The sequence below is a fragment of the Cutaneotrichosporon oleaginosum genome (genome assembly GCF_008065305.1).
Source record: "Cutaneotrichosporon oleaginosum strain ATCC 20508 chromosome Unknown ATCC20508_contig04, whole genome shotgun sequence".
In the NCBI taxonomy this organism is placed as follows: Eukaryota; Fungi; Basidiomycota; class Tremellomycetes; order Trichosporonales; family Trichosporonaceae; genus Cutaneotrichosporon; species Cutaneotrichosporon oleaginosum.
The window spans coordinates 1,052,173-1,072,738 of record NW_027072173.1 but is presented as its reverse complement, the minus strand read 5'-3'; the positions used below and the strand labels follow the sequence as shown (position 1 = coordinate 1,072,738).

General features: G+C 61.7%; 11 protein-coding genes across 11 annotated transcripts; 6 read left to right on the top strand and 5 right to left on the bottom strand.

Moving 5' to 3' along the window:
• Positions 1-416: 416 nt before the first annotated feature.
• On the top strand, positions 417-944 carry COLE_04882 (uncharacterized protein; the record flags this gene model as incomplete). Its single annotated transcript, XM_018419625.2, has 1 exon — positions 417-944. One exon carries the CDS (start codon positions 417-419, stop codon positions 942-944), a length of 528 nt encoding a protein of 175 aa, XP_018280805.1.
• A 700-nt stretch (positions 945-1,644) lies between these two features.
• On the bottom strand, positions 1,645-2,530 carry COLE_04881 (uncharacterized protein; the record flags this gene model as incomplete). The annotated part of the gene is made up of 3 exons (XM_018422396.2): positions 1,645-1,678; positions 1,712-1,784; positions 2,227-2,530. 3 exons carry the CDS (start codon positions 2,528-2,530, stop codon positions 1,645-1,647), a joined length of 411 nt encoding a protein of 136 aa, XP_018280806.1.
• Positions 2,531-3,516: 986 nt separating this feature from the next.
• Positions 3,517-4,089, top strand: COLE_04880 (uncharacterized protein; the record flags this gene model as incomplete). The annotated part of the gene is made up of 1 exon (XM_018425207.1): positions 3,517-4,089. The coding sequence occupies one exon, from the start codon at positions 3,517-3,519 to the stop codon at positions 4,087-4,089; it is 573 nt and encodes a 190-aa protein (XP_018280807.1).
• Positions 4,090-5,731: 1,642 nt separating this feature from the next.
• COLE_04879 (uncharacterized protein) lies at positions 5,732-7,473 on the top strand (the record flags this gene model as incomplete). Its single annotated transcript, XM_018422397.2, has 5 exons — positions 5,732-5,972; positions 6,011-6,063; positions 6,109-6,197; positions 6,281-6,444; positions 6,518-7,473. The coding sequence occupies 5 exons, from the start codon at positions 5,732-5,734 to the stop codon at positions 7,471-7,473; spliced, it is 1,503 nt and encodes a 500-aa protein (XP_018280808.1).
• Positions 7,474-8,276: 803 nt separating this feature from the next.
• On the bottom strand, positions 8,277-9,611 carry COLE_04878 (uncharacterized protein; the record flags this gene model as incomplete). Its single annotated transcript, XM_018422398.2, has 2 exons — positions 8,277-9,347; positions 9,483-9,611. 2 exons carry the CDS (start codon positions 9,609-9,611, stop codon positions 8,277-8,279), a joined length of 1,200 nt encoding a protein of 399 aa, XP_018280809.1.
• Positions 9,612-10,372: 761 nt separating this feature from the next.
• COLE_04877 (uncharacterized protein) lies at positions 10,373-11,283 on the top strand (the record flags this gene model as incomplete). Its single annotated transcript, XM_018422399.2, has 3 exons — positions 10,373-10,593; positions 10,685-11,025; positions 11,207-11,283. The coding sequence occupies 3 exons, from the start codon at positions 10,373-10,375 to the stop codon at positions 11,281-11,283; spliced, it is 639 nt and encodes a 212-aa protein (XP_018280810.1).
• Positions 11,284-11,341: 58 nt separating this feature from the next.
• Positions 11,342-11,882, bottom strand: COLE_04876 (uncharacterized protein; the record flags this gene model as incomplete). Its single annotated transcript, XM_018422400.2, has 3 exons — positions 11,342-11,623; positions 11,670-11,792; positions 11,823-11,882. The coding sequence occupies 3 exons, from the start codon at positions 11,880-11,882 to the stop codon at positions 11,342-11,344; spliced, it is 465 nt and encodes a 154-aa protein (XP_018280811.1).
• Positions 11,883-12,218: 336 nt separating this feature from the next.
• On the bottom strand, positions 12,219-13,436 carry COLE_04875 (uncharacterized protein; the record flags this gene model as incomplete). Its single annotated transcript, XM_018426464.2, has 2 exons — positions 12,219-12,879; positions 12,913-13,436. The coding sequence occupies 2 exons, from the start codon at positions 13,434-13,436 to the stop codon at positions 12,219-12,221; spliced, it is 1,185 nt and encodes a 394-aa protein (XP_018280812.1).
• Positions 13,437-13,770: 334 nt separating this feature from the next.
• Positions 13,771-14,656, top strand: COLE_04874 (uncharacterized protein; the record flags this gene model as incomplete). The annotated part of the gene is made up of 2 exons (XM_018420724.2): positions 13,771-13,843; positions 13,875-14,656. The coding sequence occupies 2 exons, from the start codon at positions 13,771-13,773 to the stop codon at positions 14,654-14,656; spliced, it is 855 nt and encodes a 284-aa protein (XP_018280813.1).
• Positions 14,657-14,825: 169 nt separating this feature from the next.
• Positions 14,826-15,435, bottom strand: COLE_04873 (uncharacterized protein; the record flags this gene model as incomplete). Its single annotated transcript, XM_018422401.2, has 2 exons — positions 14,826-15,215; positions 15,247-15,435. The coding sequence occupies 2 exons, from the start codon at positions 15,433-15,435 to the stop codon at positions 14,826-14,828; spliced, it is 579 nt and encodes a 192-aa protein (XP_018280814.1).
• Positions 15,436-16,550: 1,115 nt separating this feature from the next.
• On the top strand, positions 16,551-20,524 carry COLE_04872 (uncharacterized protein; the record flags this gene model as incomplete). Its single annotated transcript, XM_018420262.1, has 3 exons — positions 16,551-16,831; positions 16,873-19,735; positions 19,772-20,524. 3 exons carry the CDS (start codon positions 16,551-16,553, stop codon positions 20,522-20,524), a joined length of 3,897 nt encoding a protein of 1,298 aa, XP_018280815.1.
• Between the last annotated feature and the right edge of the window lie 42 nt (positions 20,525-20,566).

Here is a 20,566-nt window from a genome sequence, read left to right as displayed (position 1 = left end):
GTTGGGGCCAGTGGAGTAGAGAGTGGAGAGTAGCGGCGATGAGGACAAGAGCAAGATTGATGTTGACAAGAGGCAGCGAGGTGGAATGGGCGTTCCAGTTACTCCGGCAAGGAATTGGGGGGACGGGGCAAGATACGGTGCCTTGTGCCTAACACTGCCCTCACCCGGGACATGGTCGCGATATCCAAATCACCTAAATACTATCACCCAATCATCCAATCGGCGCCCGCATCCACGCATCCACGCATGCCCAGCCTGCAGCCAAGGCGCTGATGGCGTCGAGTGGCGTCCAGAACAACCCCTCTGCATGTGCATGTGTGCACAAGTACGGAGTTGGCATGAGCGTCTTGCAGACAGTTGGACCTCGGGACATCGGCGAACATGAGCTGTGATGTGCGCATGTGCGCGCGGAAGAGATGAAACCCAAGTCGTGCCTTCGGGAGCGATACGAGCTGGGCCCGCTCTTGCTCCACCCCACCTCACTTGACCGATGTGTCTGGCCTCTGGCCTCTGGCAAGTCACCTCGGCGGTCACGAGGTGATCAAGGCCGACCGTCTCCGATGTTCGGCCGGCCTAATACAAACGTGGGTGAGGGACGGGGTTTGCTGCCAAGAGTATGTCTCACACCGTGCCTTCGGACTACATCTCGAACGTCGATGCAACCATATCATCTAAGAGTCGGCTCAATTCTCATCAAGACATCCCCATGCACTGCGTCAAGAGACGATCAAGCCGCCGTCACAGCTGGCTGTGCGGTCCTGCAAGTGCGCGAAACTGGCGGCGGCGAGTCGCCTCGGCGCGACACACTCGCACGTGCGGCGTTTCACTTGATCTCGGAGTCGGAGAAACGTGGGCTACAGAGCAGAGCTAATCCCATCTGTCGTCCTTGTGCGTGCGTTTGCGTCATATTGGCACGGTCCATGCCGAGGGCTAAGGAACATTGATGCATCTTACCGCCATCGCTGGCAGGACCGGGGCGTGGTCAGAGGGGGGTCTTAATGACACTGCCACAGTGCTCTAACTCAATACTAATGTCAGCACGATTCTCCTGCTAGCTCCATGACACTACTGCTCGCTATCCCACGCACGACATAGAAAGTTGATGCACGGCACAAGCAGCTTCTTCAGATGATTCCAAGCTAACAGGCCATGGGCCAGCTCGATCGCGATATCGCTCATCACAGCGAACTCACCTCGCCGCCATTGCCAACGCGGTCTCGCAGCTGCGCACCTGGGACACTCTCCGCATATCCGGGAGTCAACGATGGTAGATGGCCCAGAACACTGCACCCCCCTCTGACGGATCGCCCTCAGGCCTCTGGGCCCGCAGGTCGCCGATCTACCACGATGTTCGGCGAATCCACGCAAAGACCGCAATCTCCAATATCGTCATCTGTCCTGCTCAACTCGTAGCCATTCACTTTCGCGCGTCACGTCCAGCTTGATCCTGTGCAACCGGCAGTTGAGCAGTCAAGAATGCCAATGCGTAAGGCGTTCTCCGTACCCGCTCGCCTACGCACCGACACAGGCAAACCCTCACCTCCCGTTGAAAGCATCTCCCCTCGCCTCGTCACAATGAGAGCACTCGGCCCCCCCTCAACATCCGGCCTCCACACCCAGCGAACCGCTAATACTATGCATACCCTAGTGGTGGTGCTCCTGCTCAAACCGGGCACCGCTGGATGTCAGCTCGACCGCGATTGGTGCTCACCAGTAGCCGCAGGCGTGAGCTCCTGGCTTGTCCAGGTTGATGTAGATCTTTGGGTGGCCGAGGGGGCCGCCGCCTGGGGTTAGTGGTGTCTAGCGGCAGCTGGAGGATGGGACGCTGGGCGGGGAGGAGGCAGTTGAGGCGGAGGGGCCATTGTGGGTCTGGAGCGGGACAAGGGGTATGTGCTTGGAGAAACGGAGCGTCCCCGCTTGCATTTATGCTCTTGGGACAAACATGAGACGAATCCGACGGGCTAGCTGGCGACACCAGTGACGACGGGAGGGCATAGACGGCATGACAATGCTGTTCTGAGTCTGCATGCGGGCGATCCCGCACACCGCCGAGATATGTCATCTCTTCGCCCACTCCAGCGCCGGACTGGCATCCCACGCTGCCCAACGCCTTGTCCATCACACCTTTCCTTCCCCAAGCCCTCCCCATCTCCCGCTCCCCGGCCTCTCCGCCTCCCTTCCGCCGTCCCTCCACCTTCCTCCCATCTCCCTCCCCACTCAACTCACCACCATCGCACACCGCCCTGCGCGCCTCCAACTTGACGATCGGCTGCTCATTCACAAGCGCCATAGCGCTAAGCCCATCGGGCTGGAGGGGGAGGTTGACCTGCTCGAAGCGCGGGTTGTCATATGCGTCTGCCTTGGGCTGCTGGTCCTCTGACCAGGGCTTGGCGCGGTTCGGCGCCTGCCCGGGCGCAGCGGCGCGCGGGGAGAGGTCGGCGGGGTTGAGGGCGACGCTGCTCGATGCGCGCACAGCGCGGGCGAGGTGCGCAGCGCGGGCAGCGGGGCGGAGGGCGCGGGCGACGAACATGGCGGTGGTGAGGCAGTCGAGAGTGGTGGTGCTGAAGGGCGGAAGGGGTGGGGTGGAGGGCGGGGAATTCGGGGATTGCGGCCGTGGCGCGGCGCACCCAACCACAGAGGCGGGAGATGTCAACTATGATTCAATGAACGGGGCGGGGTAGCGAGCAATGCATGCATCGCGCGGAGATGAGATATGGGGATGAATAGGAAGGTGAAGACAGGTGTCTGATGGGATGCAACGCTAGTAGCTGATGAGCATGTGGAGATGAGGTGTCTGCGACAGCACACTGCCAACATCCATGGAACCCCGGTTGCATCCTCTCTTCCTTCCTCAATTACTCCTCCGTCATGCTCTCACACCGTTGCGCCGTCAGGCGTTTCTCGTTGTTGGCCGACCAAATCAATCTGACCCATCCTAAGAGTGACCATCGTCCCTCCCCATTTCCTCGTATCCGGCAGTTGACACCACTCTCCCACACTGACTGAATGCCCTCCCTAACCCGTCGTCCGACCTCTCGGTCGCCAAACCGCTAACGAATGCACTCCTAACGCTAACCAGCCATGGACGCGCGCCTTGATCTGTGTGCGTCCGTGCATCTCGGACGCGTGCCGTTTCGATCTGATGGCTTGAGCGCGTTGATACTCTAGCTTAGCGGTTACATGGTACGGCTGGCGCGGCGCCGCACGGATCTCCCAGAGTTCGGACGACTCCGCAGCCAGGTCGACGCCGCCATCGCACACGTCGATCGCGCATCGCACACCTTCCCCGCTCTCATGCTCCTCCACCGCTCACACCTCGGCGAGCCAGAACAATGGCGGCAACGCATGCGACACACACTCACCAGGGCAGAGGCAACGTGCACGCGCCCTGTGGCGCGTAGGACAAAGGCATGGTGCACGGTACAGCGTGCACCAAGCATCAAGCACAAATAGTGATGGCGGCGAAGGTTCACCGACTCCAATTCTACTTCGCTTCACCTCTCCACACACTCCCACATGCCTGACAAACGGCCCCATGACCCGCAGCCCGACCCCGCAGACGCTCCGAAGCGGCGGTGTCACAGTCGCACCGTCTCCGGCACGGATGGCGCGGAGCCCTCGACACACGCCGCAATGGAGACCGAAGCGGCGTCCTCGCCGCAGCCGACGTCCTCGACGGCTTCGCTTACAATCGCTTCTCCTTCCTCTGACAAATCCTCGTTCACCTTTCCACCCAGAGGCGAGGCAGACCAGTTCGACATCACCGCCGGATCTCCTCGACGACCTACGATTCCCCTCCCATCATGCGACGACTTGCGCGCAATGGACGACCCCGAGCCCTCCACGCTGCCTCCGTGGCCCCTCCCGCCCCTTCCGCTGCTGAGCATGTCGGCGCTCGCAATCGCAGACGACGACGAGGTAATGACCAACAGCACGGACAGCGGGTCCGAGGAGCGGATATGGGAGACCGCGAGCCTCCTGCTCATGCCGCGGACGCGGAGGCGGGCGATGAGCGCACCGCTGAGGCCGGGAGTCGTGTGGGCCACACGGGAGCGGGGGCGGGTCGTGGCGGCTGGAGCGGAGGAGTAGAGGGCTCCTGCGGGGGAGACGTGATGGCATGATGGAAGTATTCTGATTGCTGGGTCGCTGATGTCTTTATCGGGAGGCCAGCATGGCCAGCAGGCCTCGCCCTCGCCATGGCAGTGCCACAGCACCAAATGAAGTGCCAGGTGAAGGTGGAGCAACGTGGAGATCGCTCGGTGTCCGTGTCGGCTCCGGGCTGGTGCCTGTAAGAGGATTTCAGGATGCCAGGGTCGGAATGGGTTGATCGGACAGGCCGGCGTACCCTGCATGCCCTTGACGGCAGTCCCTGGAATCGAAGTGAGACAGACTGCAAACTGAGACGCGCCGCCGCACGCGCTCCATCCACTGTGCTCGTCGTCTGTCTCACTCTCGTCGTCTCCGTCTTTCCGTTTCGCTCAACTTGGCTCGCGTTTGTGCTCTGTCTCTCTCCGGATCCGTGGGCGGCTTAGTGCGGCCCATCAGTTTCTCAGACCAGCCCACCAATCCCGCCCCCCGCCCGTCCCCTTGCACATGCACATGCACAAGCACATGCCTACGCCCTCCCGCCACGTCCGCCACGCCCTCATGTTCTGAATGTCGATGTGCCGATCCACGGCGGGCACTCGAAGCTTGATAGCTTGAGCGCTCGAAACGGTGTTCGGTTGCGCGCTCTATTGACACCTGTCCTCTCGCTCATGCTCACAACTCGCAAAACACATCCACCCCGGCGCGCTAAATCAGCGCCACCTGAGATTGAATTGCTGACGATTGGGATTGCCACATCGCCCATTCGAAGGCGAGTGAGGGAGCAGGGAGTAGAGGGGCGACGAGCGTCGACACCCCGGGGGTTCCGGCAGCTTGTGCAGGGGTGGAGTGGGGTGGGGGCATTGTTTGGCTCCTATGGAAGTAGGAATAGCTGGACTAGGAGGAGGAGCGAAAGAGGTGTAAGTTGAGGGTGCCTGGTGTCTACGTCACTGCAGCTGGCGAGCCAGCATGCGCTGAGGCAGGAGGCGATCGAGGACCGAAAACCGCTTGATCACTCGAGGCATGAGGCATGAACGCATGAACGATGAGGCTAGCTTATTATTTGATGTGGAGTATTGCCATTGCCGGAGCGCAGTCATGCCAAGAGGGTGGGTGTTGGGGGATGGCACGATAGATGTAGATAAAAGACAATATAATTCTCAATGCTCTAGTCTCTAGTCATAGTTGGATAAGGAGAGCTGGAGAGACAAATACTGTAGCATGGAGAGGATGAGGAGATACGAGCTGGAGCATGCAAAAGAGAGAAAAAGGTGCAATATGTCTGAGGGGAGAGCAAAGGGCCATCCAAGAATCCAGGGAAGAGTGATGAAGATGGCCCTGATATTGGTTGCAATCCAAACGAGCTGCGAAACCCGTTTCTCACCGCACACCCACCTTCCTTCCCCTCCCCCCTGGGTGAATGGATTCGCGCCAAGCAGTGAGAGCGCGCGCACAGCTCCATCCTCGTCGTCCTCGTCGTCGTCCTCGTCGTCTTTACACTCCTCCTCATCATCTCTTCATCACCCCCCCACATCTCTTTTGTGCACACCCTCTACGCTCTTCCCCCCCACCGGCCCCCGCTCCTCCTCCCCTCCTCTCCCCTCTCCTCCCCTCCCCCCTCCCTCCCCGGCCCCACCCCTCCGCCATGCTCCTCGCAGCTCTGCTAGGAGGGTGCGCGCTCCTAGCACGCACCGCGTCTGCCTTCAATTTCATCGTCGACGACTCCTCCGTCAACGAGTGCGGCAATGTCCAGTTCAACTTTACAGCTGGTAGGCCACCATACCAGATCACTGCCATCGGCGTCTTCGACATGCCCATGAACGTAACCGTCCCGCAGAGCGCCTTGACTTCAAATGGCGGCGCTTATCTCTGGGAGCAGTTGCCTTGTGCGTACCTCTCAAAAGTGCACAGCTGACCCCTCAAGTCAATGCTTCCTCCCAGGTTGTCTTCGTCATGTCGGACGCCGACGGCTTTGCGGTGCGTCCCCCGGGATCCAGGTAGTAAACAATAGACTGACGCCAGACCGGTGGTGCCTCCAAGCTGTATACCGTTGGGTCACGTCCTTCGGGCGCCCCCAACTGCCCCCGCACCGACGGAAACGTTAGATGGACGTGAGTTTCCGCAGGCCTGCTGCTCGTCCGCTATACTGCACAGCGCGCCTCCACACGCGGAGCAATCGCTGACATACTACCAGCTTCGCCGTCAACCCCCTTGACCCAATCGAGGAGACTCGTCTGCCTCAGTGCAGACCCGTCACGTTCTCATGGGAGGGCGACTTTGTCGCTCCCGTGAGCATTATCGGCGTCATTCCCAGCGGCATGGTCATCTCTGGTGGCTCGAGCTCTGGTCGACAGATCTGTATGTTACTTGCTCGCCTCGCGAGTTCATCCTATCACCCACCTCTGCGCAGCAGGCACGCTGACTCCCGTAGCCTACCCGGTTAACGTCGCCCTTGGCTCCGAGATTGTCTATGTTTCCTGGGACGCGCGCGGCGTGACGGGCGGCACAAGTTATGTGATGCGCGTGACTGAAGGCGACACGAAATGCTTGGACGGATCCACGGCCAGCACCACCCCCGTACCGCCTTGGAACCCAAGCCAGACGGGCTCGTCGCAAACGGCATCGCGCACTCAGGGCGGCATGGTGACAGTCACAGCCATCCAAACCGTCGTGCCGGACGGCTCAACGGCGCTGACGTCCGGCGCCATCGCCGGCATTGTCGTCGGTGTCATCGCCGCCGTCGTCATCCTGCAGGCCCTCATTGTGTGGTTTTGCTGCAGGCGACAGCTCAATTCCTTCCTCGCCAACCGCAAGAACAGGAAGGATGCCCGCCGCACATCGGGCGGTATTGACCTGTATGAGCAGCACCCAGGACATGACGGGTTGCTCGCCTCGGGCACGTCGATGCGCGACAACCACCGCCGTGCATCGCGCGGCGCATACGCCGACGACGATCTCGGTACGACGATCTCGCCCTTCATGGGTGGCACGACGGACAGCGACTCGTCCCCGCGCATCTCGATGGTCTCGGGTGGGACAGGCATGAACTGGGCTCCTCTGCCGCCTGGAGCGGCCGTGCTTCCCTCCGACCGCGGGTCTGGGTCCGACTTTACCACATACCCGCCGACGAACGGGCACAGCCGCATGCAATCCGGCGGCACGGGGCAGTCTTCGTCGCGCCTGCCGATGAAGATGCAGCTCGCGCTCGCCAACCCCGACAACCGCAACGTCTTCGACGACGGGCAGCCGTCGCTCAACACGCCGGTTGCCGGTTTCCGGCGGCACGAAGATGCTGGGTCGCTCAGCCTTCCCGCCACGCCGGACGAGCCCGAGGACCTGCCGCCGACGTACAACCCGCAGTGGGGTGCGGGTGGGCCCCAGCGGTAGTACATGTCTTGATCCACAACACGACCTGCCACACGACCTGGCCACACGTCCCCTCATCCCGAACCCACGCCCTCCACTGTGCATTGATGGACCCTTGATGTATATTAGCAGTTTAATAGCGCTTGCTGCGCGCCCTCTACGCCTCGCCGGCCGGTGGCCCGTGGATCTCCTCGTAATCGTAAAATTGGTAGTGTTTGGACACACGCTCTGCAGGGCCTGGCATGGGATCTGGCATCTGTCTACAGATTGAGAGCTTGAGGGTGCGAAGAGAGGAGAGAGGAAAGAGGGTGGGCCAAGGCAGCCGAGACGCGAGACTTGGTGATGGCCCCGTGGAGCTGACGGCGGCATGGCGGTGGCGTTGCCGATGGGTCGAGCTTGCACCGCATGCCCTGCAGGAGTGGCATGAAGAGAGGGGAGGACGAGAACTGGAAACTGGCAGCAGCACAAGTTGTCGCCGCAGTCGCAGCCTCATCCCAAGCATGCACCGCCGATGGCTGATGGTTTCGGCTCTACGGGCACTATGGCGCCCGCGCATCGCTCGGCGATCGGCGTGTGTCGCGCGCCACACTATTTTTCTTCCGCTAATATCTTCGTGCTGTAGCAACCTCTGCTCCACTTGCCCGGGGATTCCTATAGTTAGATACTGCAGACCAATGCTGCTCCACTGCATGCCTATTGTTATACAAGATGACAACTGTCGCGCTGTCCGTTTTTTATGTAGGGGTGGGAGGGGAGGAGACTAGAGACGCTGTGAAAGATGCTCGACTCGATTCCAAGACTATGGCACGAGAGCACTTGAGCACTTAGATGTCCTCCTTCTGGGCGTCGGGGCGGAGGGCACGGACGGTCTTGCCGGCGCGCCAGATCTCCTGGTTGTCGATCTCGTCGAGCTCCTTCTGGAGGTCGTCGCGGTACGTCTTGCGCGAGTTGAACTCGAGCGAGCGGCGGGTCTCGGAGCCGTCACGGACCGACTTGTAGAGAGCCTCAAAGACGGGCAGGTTGGCCTCCTTGAACTTGGGGGCCCAGTCGAGGGCGCCGCGGCGCGCCGTCGTCGAGCACGCGTTGTACATGTAGTCCATGCCGTACTTGCCGATGAGGGGGAAGAGGGACTGGGTGGCCTCCTCGACGGTCTCGTTGAAGGCCTCGGACGGGGTGTGGCCGTTCTTGCGGAGGACCTCGTACTGGGCGAGGAACATGCCCTGGATGCCGCCCATGAGGACACCACGCTCTCCGTACAGGTCCGAGTAGACCTCCTTCTCAAAGGTGGTCTCGTAGAGGTATCCGGAGCCGACGGCGATGCCGAGGGCGATCGCCTTCTCCTTGGCGTGGCCAGTCACGTCCTGGAAGACGGCGATGGACGAGTTGATGCCGCGGCCCTCGAGGAAGAGGGTGCGGACGGTGCGGCCAGAGCCCTTGGGCGCGACGAGGATGACGTCGACGTCCTTGGGGGGCACGACCTTGGTGTCGTCCTTGTAGACGACGGAGAAGCCGTGGGCAAAGTAGAGCGTCTTGCCCTTGGTGATGAGGGGGGCGATCTCGGGCCAGGTCGACGACTGGGCGGCGTCAGAGAGCAGGTTCATGATGATGGTGCCCTTGTTGATCGCCTCGGGGATGTCGAAGAGGGTCTCTCCGGGGACCCAGCCGTCCTCCATCGCCTGCTTCCACGACTCGCCGCCCTTGCGGACACCGACGATGACGTTGAGGCCGTTGTCGCGCGCGTTGAGCGACTGGCCGTGGCCCTGCGAGCCGTAGCCGATCATGGCGAGCGTGTCGTTCTTGAAGTAGTCCTGGAGCTTGTCGAGGGGCCAGTCGGCGCGCTCGTAAACGGTCTCCTTGGTGCCGGCAAAGTCAAGGGTCTTGACACCGCGGGTGGCCTGGGATGTCAGCCATGTTCTCACATAAGCGGGGCGAGGTCCCCCGGCTGCGGCGAGATAAGATAATGGCGCCCAGCTTGATGGCTAGGCCCAATCTTGAATCTCGAGACGACCGCGGGACCATTGGTGACTCACGCCAATGCGCGACGCCATGGCGCCGGCAGCCTTGGGGGCGACGGCGCGGGCGGCGAGCGAGTAGGAACGCGCGGCGCGGGGGGCGGTGCGGAGCGCGGCGCGGAGAGCAGAGGAGCGAGCGAGAGACATGGTGGAGTGGGGAGTAGTGGAGAGAGGAAAAGTGGCCCGGCAACAGCTGGCTTTTTCAAGCTGGCGCGATCGACGACTCTCCCGGCTCACTCAACCGGAATGGGTGGGCCACGACCAATCACGCGGCCCCACGGGAATACTGGGGCGATATAGCCACCTGGGAGGAGCGGAGCCGAATCTCCGAAACGCCGGAAGACGGGCGAGATGGACGGCGGATGAGAATGAAGAGTGAGATTGATGCAGAGGGCGGAGATGCGGAGACAGTCGACTCGAACGGCGCACGGCGTCGCGAGCTCTTCCTCTAGACTGGCCCGCGCGGGCGAGTAGACACGGACGTCAATGTCAGCCGCGTCGCGTCGCGTCCTGTCCTGTCCTGTCCTGTCCTGTCGCGTTGCCTGACGCCTAATCTGGTCTAGTGCGTCACATGCGTCACAGGCGTGGCTGTGTCGGTGCGTGTCCCATGCTCCCATGCGGGTTGTCGAGGGCGCGCAGCTTCCATCTGTTCTTTTTGCCATGTTCCTCGCCGCGACCAGCTTCTCCGTCCGAGCTCGCACTCGGCGGAGTTGCAAGATCCGGACACGTGGTTGTGTCTTTATACGCTCCTCCACATAGCCACGTGATACACGTGACTCACCCCGGTGTCTCCGGCAATGTAGTGACGTTTCCATGATCGTGTTCGCAGCTCGCAGTTAGTTCCCTGTCGCAAATCCCAAGTTTCCATCCCCTCCCATCCCATTCAGCACCGCACGACTTCACCCACCATGGCAGAGGACAAGACCATCAAGGGCCTCGGCGCCCCGCCCAAGACGCACGACGGGAGCGCGTTCCGCATTGCCATCGTGCACGCCCGCTGGAACGACGAGGTCATCAAGGCCCTCGTCCACGGCGCCGTGGACAAGCTCAAGTCTCTTGGCGTCAAGGAGGAGAACATTGTCATCAAGAGTGTGCCGGGAAGCTACGAGCTTCCGTTTGCGTGCAAGAAGTGGGTGTCGAGTGCGGGCGCAGCCCGCGCAGCCCGCGCTTGCTTGAGGCTTGCCCGTCGGGCCGCCGGGCGACCATCACGCTCACGCCAGACTCATCGAGGGCGGCAAGGCGCAGGCGACCAAGGCCGAGCCCTCGCTCATCTCCACGACCAACCTCATGTCGCTGGTGGACGACGAGCGCGCCGCGACCCCCACGGGCGACAAGAAGGCCGCCGTGGCGACGCGCGAGTTCGACGCCGTCATCGCGATCGGCGTACTTATCAAGGGCTCGACCATGCACTTTGAGTACATTTGCGACGCGACGACGCACGGCCTCATGCGCGTCCAGCTCGACACGGGCACGCCGGTCGTGTTTGGTGTCCTCACCGCGCTTACGGACGACCAGGCGCTCGAGCGTGCGGGTATTGGACGCAAGGGGACCAAGGGGCACAGTGAGTGGACGCGAAAGGGAGCGGGCGGGTGGGGAGGAGTGTGCTATCTGGGAGGAGAGTGGTAGACGAGGGAACACCTGGGCTCTGGCAGCTGGGCGGCGCACAGACTGGAAGGCGAAGGCTGCACCTGTCGTTGATGAGAGAACCAGCAGAGAATCACCCGAGGAAACGCTCACATCAGACCACGGCGAGGACTGGGGCCTTGCCGCCGTCGAGCTCGCCGCCGAGGCCACGCAGTGGGGCCACGGCCACATTTAAGCACTCTATAGAACATGCAGTATCCCATGTCGCATCCATCTCCTCCGCACCCATATAGCTACGCCCGCTTGACCTCGCTGCGGAACTCGCTCAGCGAGACCGGCACGCCCGCGTCCTCGTCGTAGTCGTCCCACCGATCCTCGCCCTCGTCGAGGTCGACCTCGAACGTGGCCCCCGTCTCGCCCTTGGCGCGCCACGCCCCGCGGAAATGGAACTTGGTGACCTCGAGCCCGCGGCAGTCGAGCGCGACGAACGGCGCCAGCTGCCCGTTCTCCGCCGCGTACGGCAGCGGCGCGACGCTCTTGCCCGCGACCGGCGCGAACGAGCAGCTCTGCTCGCGCTTTGGTCAGCCCTGCACCTCGCACCGCACCTCGCGCGAAACACACCTTGCAGTTCCCGCAGCGCCACACGAAGTGCGCACTCCCCCGGCTCCCGCTCAGCTCGTGCTCGTCCGTCTGGTTGAACGAGACCGCTTTCGGGTGCTCTTCGCGGCACGACGTGCATGTCACCTGGTGTCAGCGGCGTCAGGCGAGACGCACGTTGAAGAAGAACTCGTAGCCGTCCTCCGGCACGACGTCCGTCACGCCCTCGCGCTCCATCCCGATCTGGACGAGAAGTTTCTGGCGTCAGCATAGTCGCGCCGAGAGAGGACGCACTACCATGGTTGCTGAGGATTGGGTGGTGTCAAGATGCGCGGTCTGCGCTCATTTCGTCAGTGCGAGCGGAGATCTCCGCATCTCCACCCGCCTCCACCTGACTTTCCACTGCTCTGATTTCTCGTTTAATGAAAGGGTAGCAACACGGCCCACCACACCCGCGCACCTCTGCCCGCTTCGCTTGTTAAATGAGATGCATGTTCGTGTGCACGGCACGTAGATGGTGGTGATACAATGTGTTGGTTGTGCTTCTTACGGAAGAGCGTGACATGAGCAGAGCTATTGCTCCGGGAGATCACCGCGCTGCGAGTGGAAAGGGGCCCGCCGGCCCGCCACGATCGCTGCCTGCTCGATCGTCCACACGACGGCCTTGATCCAGTTAAAGAGCTCGCGGACGGCCTCGTCCATCCTCTCCGGATCGTCGGCGAGGCGGCGCCGCGGCGCTGCACCTTCGCGATTGTGTCCTCCTCCTCTGCTCTCCCCATTCGCCTCGCTCTCTCCTCGCTCCCGCGCGTGCTCCCCGCCTTGCCGCACTCCCTCGCCGCCCTCGACCAGCTGCTGTTTTGCGGCCGCCACCTCGGCTGCCTGTGCGTGGCCCCTCGCGAGAATCGCCCGCGCCTCCGGAGAGTGGAGGTACGGCTGCCGCTCGAACAGCGCCATCGCCTGCTCAGGAGTCAGGTTGGCGGGGCGCCCGTCGGGGCCGAGAACGAGCGCCTCAAAGCCCCGCTCAGGCTCATAGTACTCTTCATGGTGATGGTGGTGGTGGTGATGATGGTGGTGGTGCTCTTCGTACTCTTCGCAATCGCACTCGCCAGGTTCGTGGTCGCACTCGACGTAGCTGTGATCGTGCGAGCAGCATTCGCAGCACTCGTCCTCCGTGTCGTAGTAGTAGTAGTCCTCTGATTCCGAGTGCGCCGAGCCGGGATACTCGTGTGCGTGACTGGCGTCAGATCCAAATAAGCCACAGACGTACCCATTCCTTCCACATGTGCACTCGGCCTGCTCCTCCTCGACCGCGACCTCCTTGCCCTTAACCGTCGGAAGAGGAGGCGGCGCCTGTGCCGGCGCTGGACCGGCCAAGCTGTCAATGCCGTCCCGGAAGCCACGCAGCTCCTTCTGCATGCGCATCAACTTGGCTTTTTCACGGTCGAGTGTGAGTTTTGCCTCAAACAGCGCGGCCAAGCTCTGGGGGAGGTCGATACTGGGCCCTTCGCCTTGAAAACCGGCGTCGGACACGCCGGCCGCGGCGCCAGCAATAGCGCTCAGCTGCGAAGACGTCAGGACGGGTAGCTGGCGTAGCTGGTCGAGCTGGTTGAGCGCGTTCGCCGACCAGCTCTGAAACGCGCGCGTAAAGCTGGGGTCGGTAGGGTCCATCGTTGATGGTGGGGGGAAGAAGCCTGTCGCAGGATCGAATGCAGGAGTTGGGGAAGCGGGTGCGGCGCGGCGGTTCGGCTTGGGTGGCGGCCGCTTGTTTGTGCGAGGCTTCGAGCGGCCCATGATGGGGCCGTGGAGTGGCGCGAGGTGGGGGTGGGAGGGGCAGGTGTGGGCGTGCACGGATTCGCGCGACTTTGAGGGGCGAGCGTCGGGACACGGATCGGACAGCAGAAGGGAGCGGTTGGGAAAGCTGAAGCGAAGAGAGCAATGAAGAGTTGGACAAGTTCGAGAAGATGCAGTGGGCGGAGCTTAGAACCGCAGACCAGGGCAAGGGGCAGTTCGAGTAATCCTCCTCCGCCAGGCAGAGGAACGAGAAGATTACACGTCATTCTACTTCTCGGCGAGGAAAGTTGAGAACGGCCGTCTCCGCACCGTCCGCACCGACACATCATCCACAATGCCGACGCTGCAGGAGACGATCGACCCGTCGACGCGCACCAAGCGCATCACCGTCCTTATCTCGGGTTCTGGTATGTGTTTTCTTGTCTGCCGCTGACCCAGGCTCCAACCTCCAGGCCATCCTCGACGCGTCCCTCACCGACCGCCTCCCCAATGCGCAGGTGACATATGTGCTGTCCTCGCGCTCGAACGCGTACGGCCTTACGCGCGCGGCAAACGCCCGTCCCGCTGTTCCCACGAGTGTGTGTGCGCTCAAAACGTTCTTGAACCGCAACCCAGGCGCCACGCGCGAGGACTATGATGCTGAGGTCGCCCGCCGCGTCCTTGAAAGCCGCCCCGACGTGGTCGTCCTGGCTGGGTGGATGCACATTCTCTCCGACTCGTTCCTCGACATTCTCGAGGGCCGGAAGGCGCCGCCTGCTGCTCCCGCTCTTCCCCCGCTCACTGGCACCGAGACGTCGCCGAAGCACGTCGCGGCGGCCGACGTCATCCCCGAGAAGGAGCTTCCGCTCCCCCCGCCCACCCAGCACTTCCCTATCCCCTGCATCAACCTCCACCCCGCACTGCCGGGCGCTTTCGACGGCGCCAACGCCATCCCTCGCGCGTTCGAGGCATGGAAGAATGGCGAGGTCAAGTGCACTGGCGTGATGGTGCACCGCGTCATCAAGGAGGTCGACCGCGGGGAGCCGCTGATCGTGCGCGAGGTCGAAATCAAGGAGGGCGACGAGCTTGCGGACGTCGAGGCGAGGATACACTCGGTTGAACACGAGATCATCGTTGAGGGTACCAAGAAGGTGCTGGAAGAGCTGGAGGCCGAGATGAAGCTCGAGGGGGCGCGCCAGGCCGTTGAGAAGGTCGCCATCACGGACGACAAGGAGGCGTAAAGGACATAAAGGCGGCTCTACAGGGGGCCTCGGCTGAGGTCACAGCGTGGACATTGTATATGGTAATGCATCGGGTCATGATGGTATCCTGGCCGTGCACTGAAGAGCTAATGCCACGACATTGGACGCGCGTCACATCTTACAAGCTAACTGCTACGTCTACGCAATTTTACACAGGGCCAGAGCTGTAGTACACCGGCGGCGCGCGATACACGACATCCAGCACCTCGATAAGGACATTGCCGTTCATGGCGAGCGCTGCGGCCGACAGGAGCCACGAGGAGACGTAGGCGACGTATCGAACGTTGTGTAGCGACACCCACTCCTCGACCAACCCATCGACCTTCTTGTCATCAACATTCTCGCCGCGCCGAGCCTTGGCCTCGAGCGCGAAGATCTTGTCGTTCGTCGGCTTGATGCCCAAGAGGGTATACGGCACGATAGCCAGTCCGAGAACGGCGGAGCCCAAACCGAGACGCTGGATCTCAATCGCCGGATGGGTGAGGGCCACGAGGGTGCCGCAGAGCGCGTTGACCACCGCGCCAGTAATCGACCAGAACTACATCAATCGCCGCAGAGAGACGACCTACCTTGCCCCCGTTGTAGTATCCCACCCACGTACGCAGCTTGTCCGCTGCGGAGAGGCGGACGTCTGCCACCTTGCCTCGAATGAAAGGGACGAGACCGTACTGCGACATGCCTAGGTTAGAGAAGAGAACATAGGAAGAGGCCGTGGCCGAGCCGAAGAGGCCGATGGCTGCGAGGGTTGTGTTCGGCATAATGCTATCAAGGCGAGACAGAAAGAGGTAGAGTGTGAGAATATGAGAATAATAGGTCACTGGGGTTGGATGCAGACGTAGGCGATGTGAGAACAGCACTCCTCGCAGCTCGCTGCGTACATGTATAATGGTTTCCGCTGTCACTCACCGAGGATGCCTGGCATGCCATGACGACATTACCGCCGGGGGACGCGCGGATCTCCCACGTGAATTTGATACCGTTATAGACCGATCCACCGTTGTTCTAAAATGTCAGTAGTGCGCGTTCCAGGCTGAGCTTCACTCCATCTCCTCCCTTTCTCTCTTCTCCTTCTACTCTTCTCCTCATCGCCCTCCCTCCTCGTCGCTCCCCAGTTGCACCCATCTCCTCCTCTTTCCCCCGATACGTTCCCGACTACACCTCGGGCCGCCTCGCTGTCTGCCTACGCACGACCGCGAGTCAGAGCCCACACGCTGTCGTCGGCACTCCTGGCCAGCTCCTTACGCTGGCTAGTCGGCGCCCAGCCACACGCATCTCTTCGCGCGCTTTCCCACGTCCAAGGCCTCGCGCATTTCAAGTCTGCTTTTCTTGTCCACCGTCAGTGGGCCCATTTGTTCTCGACTGGCCCGGTCGTCAAGCTCGCCGATCGCCCCTCGCGTCTCGACACGGTTCACGCTCTATCGGACCCCATGCAAGGTAGCGGTGACACTTACTCTTCTCACTCCGGCTCCAAGTTCTCTGCACCTTCGTTTGGATCAAACGACCGTTCTTCCGACCCTAGCAGCTCCCAACAGTACCAGCTCCACGCTCCCAGCCTCCGCGACCGCATCTCACGCGACCACACCCTTCCCCCTCGTCCGTCTCCCCTTTCGGGCAACTCGATCACGTCCAACTCGCGAGGCTACCACAGCACGAGTACCGCGCGTGATTACGCTCACCCCGTTCAGCACACGGACCGTGAACAAGGGTGAGTACCGTCGGGCAACTTGATATGTGGCGAGCGTCTGACGGCAGATCTTTCAAGCGCCAGCACTCACCTGGCCCCTCGTCCTCGTCCAAAAAGCAGCGCCCCAACGAGTCCCGTTCGTCTCGATCCAACTCCCGCCTCGGCCTGCCAGCAAGTACTACACAGCCCATGCCACAAGGAAATCGCGGACATGGGAGAGGCAGGGCCAATGGCCGCAACAAGGCCCCGCCTCCCCCAGCAACGATTCTGCCTGGGCCAATCCATGACCGCCAGCAGATTATGAGCGAACATGGCGCTGGCGTGACAATCAAACAGCAGTGGGAGGAAAATCCCAAGGCGCCGCTCGCCAACTACCTTGGCGGAGGAACCGGTGGCGCCACTAACCTTGGCGATGGAGGCAAGGGCTTCCAGGTCGAGGAAGGCATGATTGATGGGAAGAAGATGTACCGGTGCGCCTAACCATGCGCCCCCGTAATCAGCTGACACTCAGCGTCTCCGTGTTGGTGGACGAGCAGGACAACATCGTCGGCGTGGGAGACGCAACATCGCGCAAGGAGGCCGAGAAGCTCGCCGCGCTGAGTGCTGTGCTCCAGCTCACTCGCGTCGGGTATCTGGAGAAGGGCAGAGCCGCGGCAAAGAACGCGCCAGTCGCCGCAGCTAGTGCCGGCGGGTCCTCTACACCAGTCACCGGCACCGCTGAGACGGCCCCGCTGAGTGACGGCTCTCTCCTGACCTACGACCGGGCGCGCCAGTTCATCGAGTGGTACTGCAAACAGTTTCACTTTGGAAAGCCTGACATTGAGTTCTCGTCGTCGACCACCAAGGTCACCGCCCCAGCTGGCTTCCGCGGGCGCAAGGCCAAGGCGGCGATGGGTCCCACGAACTGGGAGGCGGTTATGACTATCGGAGGTCGCCGTATCGGGCAGGGCACTGCAACGAACAAGAAGGGTGCTCAGATCCGCTGTTACCTTGACGTCGTGACCTACCTGGAATCGCTAGACCGGGATCTCTGGAACGACTTCATTGAGGCTACCAAGAAAGACCCCTCAGCGGTGCTCGGTCAAGCCCCGCATCTCGTCTTCAGTATGTCGGACATGCTAAATGACGACGTGCAGACGCTTTGCAGCGATATCCGGCATTCGCTTCTTTACTACAACGCCCCTCAACCCAACACGTCAGCGCCCGTGCCCCACATCGCGCAGTCGTTTGGCCCGAGGCGACACTGGCAGGCGACGGCGTCGGAGCTCAAGGCGAAGTCGGACAAACTGCAGGACAGGCTGATGCAGTACGAGACAGACCCTGCGTTGGAGAAGATGCGCGCAACGCGTCAGGCTTTGCCCGTCTACACTCGCTCCAGCGACGTTTTGGCGAAGATTGAGGTCAACGACGTGACCATCGTTATGGCGGCCACAGGTTCCGGCAAGACGACGCAGGTGCCGCAGATGCTCTTCGACGACTACATAAACCGCGGGGAAGGTTCCCGGTGCAACATTATCTGCACCCAGCCCCGTCGCCTCGCGGCTATGTCCGTCGCGGAGCGCGTAGCGGATGAGCGAGGACAGAACCTCGGCCAGGAAGTCGGCTATCAAGTGCGATTTGACAACAAGCCACCACAGCCCAATGGCAGCATCACATTCTGCACGACGGGAGTCTTCCTCAAGCGTATGCAGTCGTCGCTTGGTGCTCAAGCGCAGCCCGAATCTGTCGCTGCGATGGACCAAGTCACGCATGTCATTGTTGACGAGGTGCACGAGCGTGACATTGACACCGACCTGCTGCTCGTCGTTCTCAAGCGTCTAATTGCGGACCGTCGATCGCGCAGGAAGCCGATCAAGGTCGTGCTCATGTCCGCAACAATTGATCCGACACTATTCCAGAACTACTTCAAGGACGAGTACGGTCGCCCAGCTCCTGTGGCAGAGGTGCCGGGTCGCACTTTCCCCGTTACGCGTCACTACCTGGACGACTTTCTTGACGAGATGCGCCAGGGACTGCCTCGCAACATGGGCGGTTGGGTGTTCCAGGACGCTAAGACGGCCGAGTACATCAATCGCGAGATGAGTCGCGACCCATCAGTGTTCCAGCAGACGTCTGGCATCATGCTGGGCGAGCTCGACGTTCCTTATCCTCTTGTCGCCCTCACAATCGCCTTTGCGCTTAAGAAGACACACGACGGCCATGTGCTCGTGTTCCTTCCTGGCTGGGACGAGATCAAGAAGGTTGCTGACATCCTTCTCGATCCCGGGCAGTACCCTCTCCTGGGCATGAACTTTAACGACGCCAATCAGTACAGCGTTCACTACCTTCACTCGTCCATCCCTGCTGCTGAGCAAAAGGAAGTATTCCGTCCGCCAGCGCCTGGCGTCCGCCGTATCATCCTAGCCACCAACATCGCCGAGACGTCCGTTACCATCCCCGATGTCGTGTACGTCGTCGACACAGGTCGCGTCAAGGAGAAGCGGTACGATCCCGAGCGGCACATGAGCTCTCTTGTGTCAGCGTGGGTGGGTGCGTCTAATCTCGGCCAGCGTGCCGGCCGTGCGGGTCGTCACCGCAGTGGTGAATACTACGGTATTCTCTCCAAGCGCCGCTTCGAGTCGCTCGAGCCGAACCAGATGGTGGAGATGAAGCGCTCCGACCTGAGTGATGTGGTCATGCACGTCAAGGCGCTCAATCTCGGCGAGGTGGAGGAGGTGCTCGGGGCCGCCATTGAGCCGCCTGAGCCCTCGCGCATTGTGGCTGCTCTTGAAACGCTGCGCATGCTTGGCGCACTCGACTCGAACAAGAACCTCACGTCGCTTGGCCGTGTGCTTCTGCAACTACCTACCGACGCAGCCATAGGCAAGCTGTGTCTCTATGGGTCGTTCTTCCGCTGCCTCGACTCGGCTCTCACCCTCGCCGCCGTTCTCACGAACCGCGATCCATTCTTGGCGCCGCTTGCGCTGAAGCGCGAGGCTGATGAGATCAAGAACTCGTGGTCGCCGCTGGCTTTCCGCTCGGACCCGCTTGCCATCGTGTCTGCGTACAATCAGTGGTCGGCGATGGACGACCGCGGCGAGTACACGACTGCGAATCGTTTCTGCCAGGACAACTTCCTGTCCAAGCTGACCCTCCTGCAAATCAAGCAGGTCAAGGGCCACCTTCTGCAATCGCTCGACCAGGCCGGCGTCATTGCCGTCTCTGCTGGTGACCGCTATGTACCGCGCGGATTCCGTGGGCGGGCCGAGGTGCCTATGGTGCTTCGTGAGAACGACCACAGTCTTCCGCTGCTTGCGGCGCTTATTGCCGTCGCTTCGGCACCCAACTTTGCGATCCGCACGTCGGAGAAGACATGCCGCACATCTCAGGACAAGGTGGGCTCAATGACCCCAGCAGTGCTCACCCTTCAGACAGTATTTATTCACCCGTCGAGTGTCAACTCCCGTCGCCGTGAGCAGGGCGGACCAGAAGAGCCTAGCGCGTCGTTCCACCCGGCTGAGAAGCGCTTGTACGCCTTCGGGGAGAAGAGTCGCACTGTGCAGCCTGGCAACCCCAACGCGGGCATCACCAGCTTGCGCTCCGTTACTCGTCTTGACCCCATGACGTATATGCTGTTCGGCGCGTATGAGGTGTACGCAACTGGCCGCGGCCTCGAGTGCGACGGCTGGCTGCCCGTGACGGGCAATCTTCACGCCCTTGACGATGTGCAGCGCCTGAAGACATACCTCGACACGTGCATGCTGCGCGTCTTTGAGGGCCTGAGTAAGGCGCTCACGCGTGAGCGAGACACGCGCGTTCAAGCGAACCGAAACGCAGTGGACGTGCGCAGCGGCTCGAGTCGTATCCGCGAGCGCACCGCTGAGCTCGATGACGGCAAGGAGAATGAGAGCGAGGACGAGGAGGACGTGCCGTCCATATCTGAACACGCGCGCCTTCAGAACGAGCTCGCGCGCCGACAGACACGCAAAATTGAGCCACTGAGCGCTGAAGAAATCCGCGAGCTGGGTATGCTCACGAAGGACATCGTGAGTATCCTGGACGCTTACGCCGATGAGCGTGAGGGATCGCGGTCCACATACAGTTCGCGCCCTGCGACGCCCGTCAACCGCAATGTGTACCGCCCGCCCGGCGCACGTGGTGGGGGCGGCGGCATGCGGTGGTAACCGCGTAGAGATTAGATAGTGTACAGATCTAGGATGGCAGCA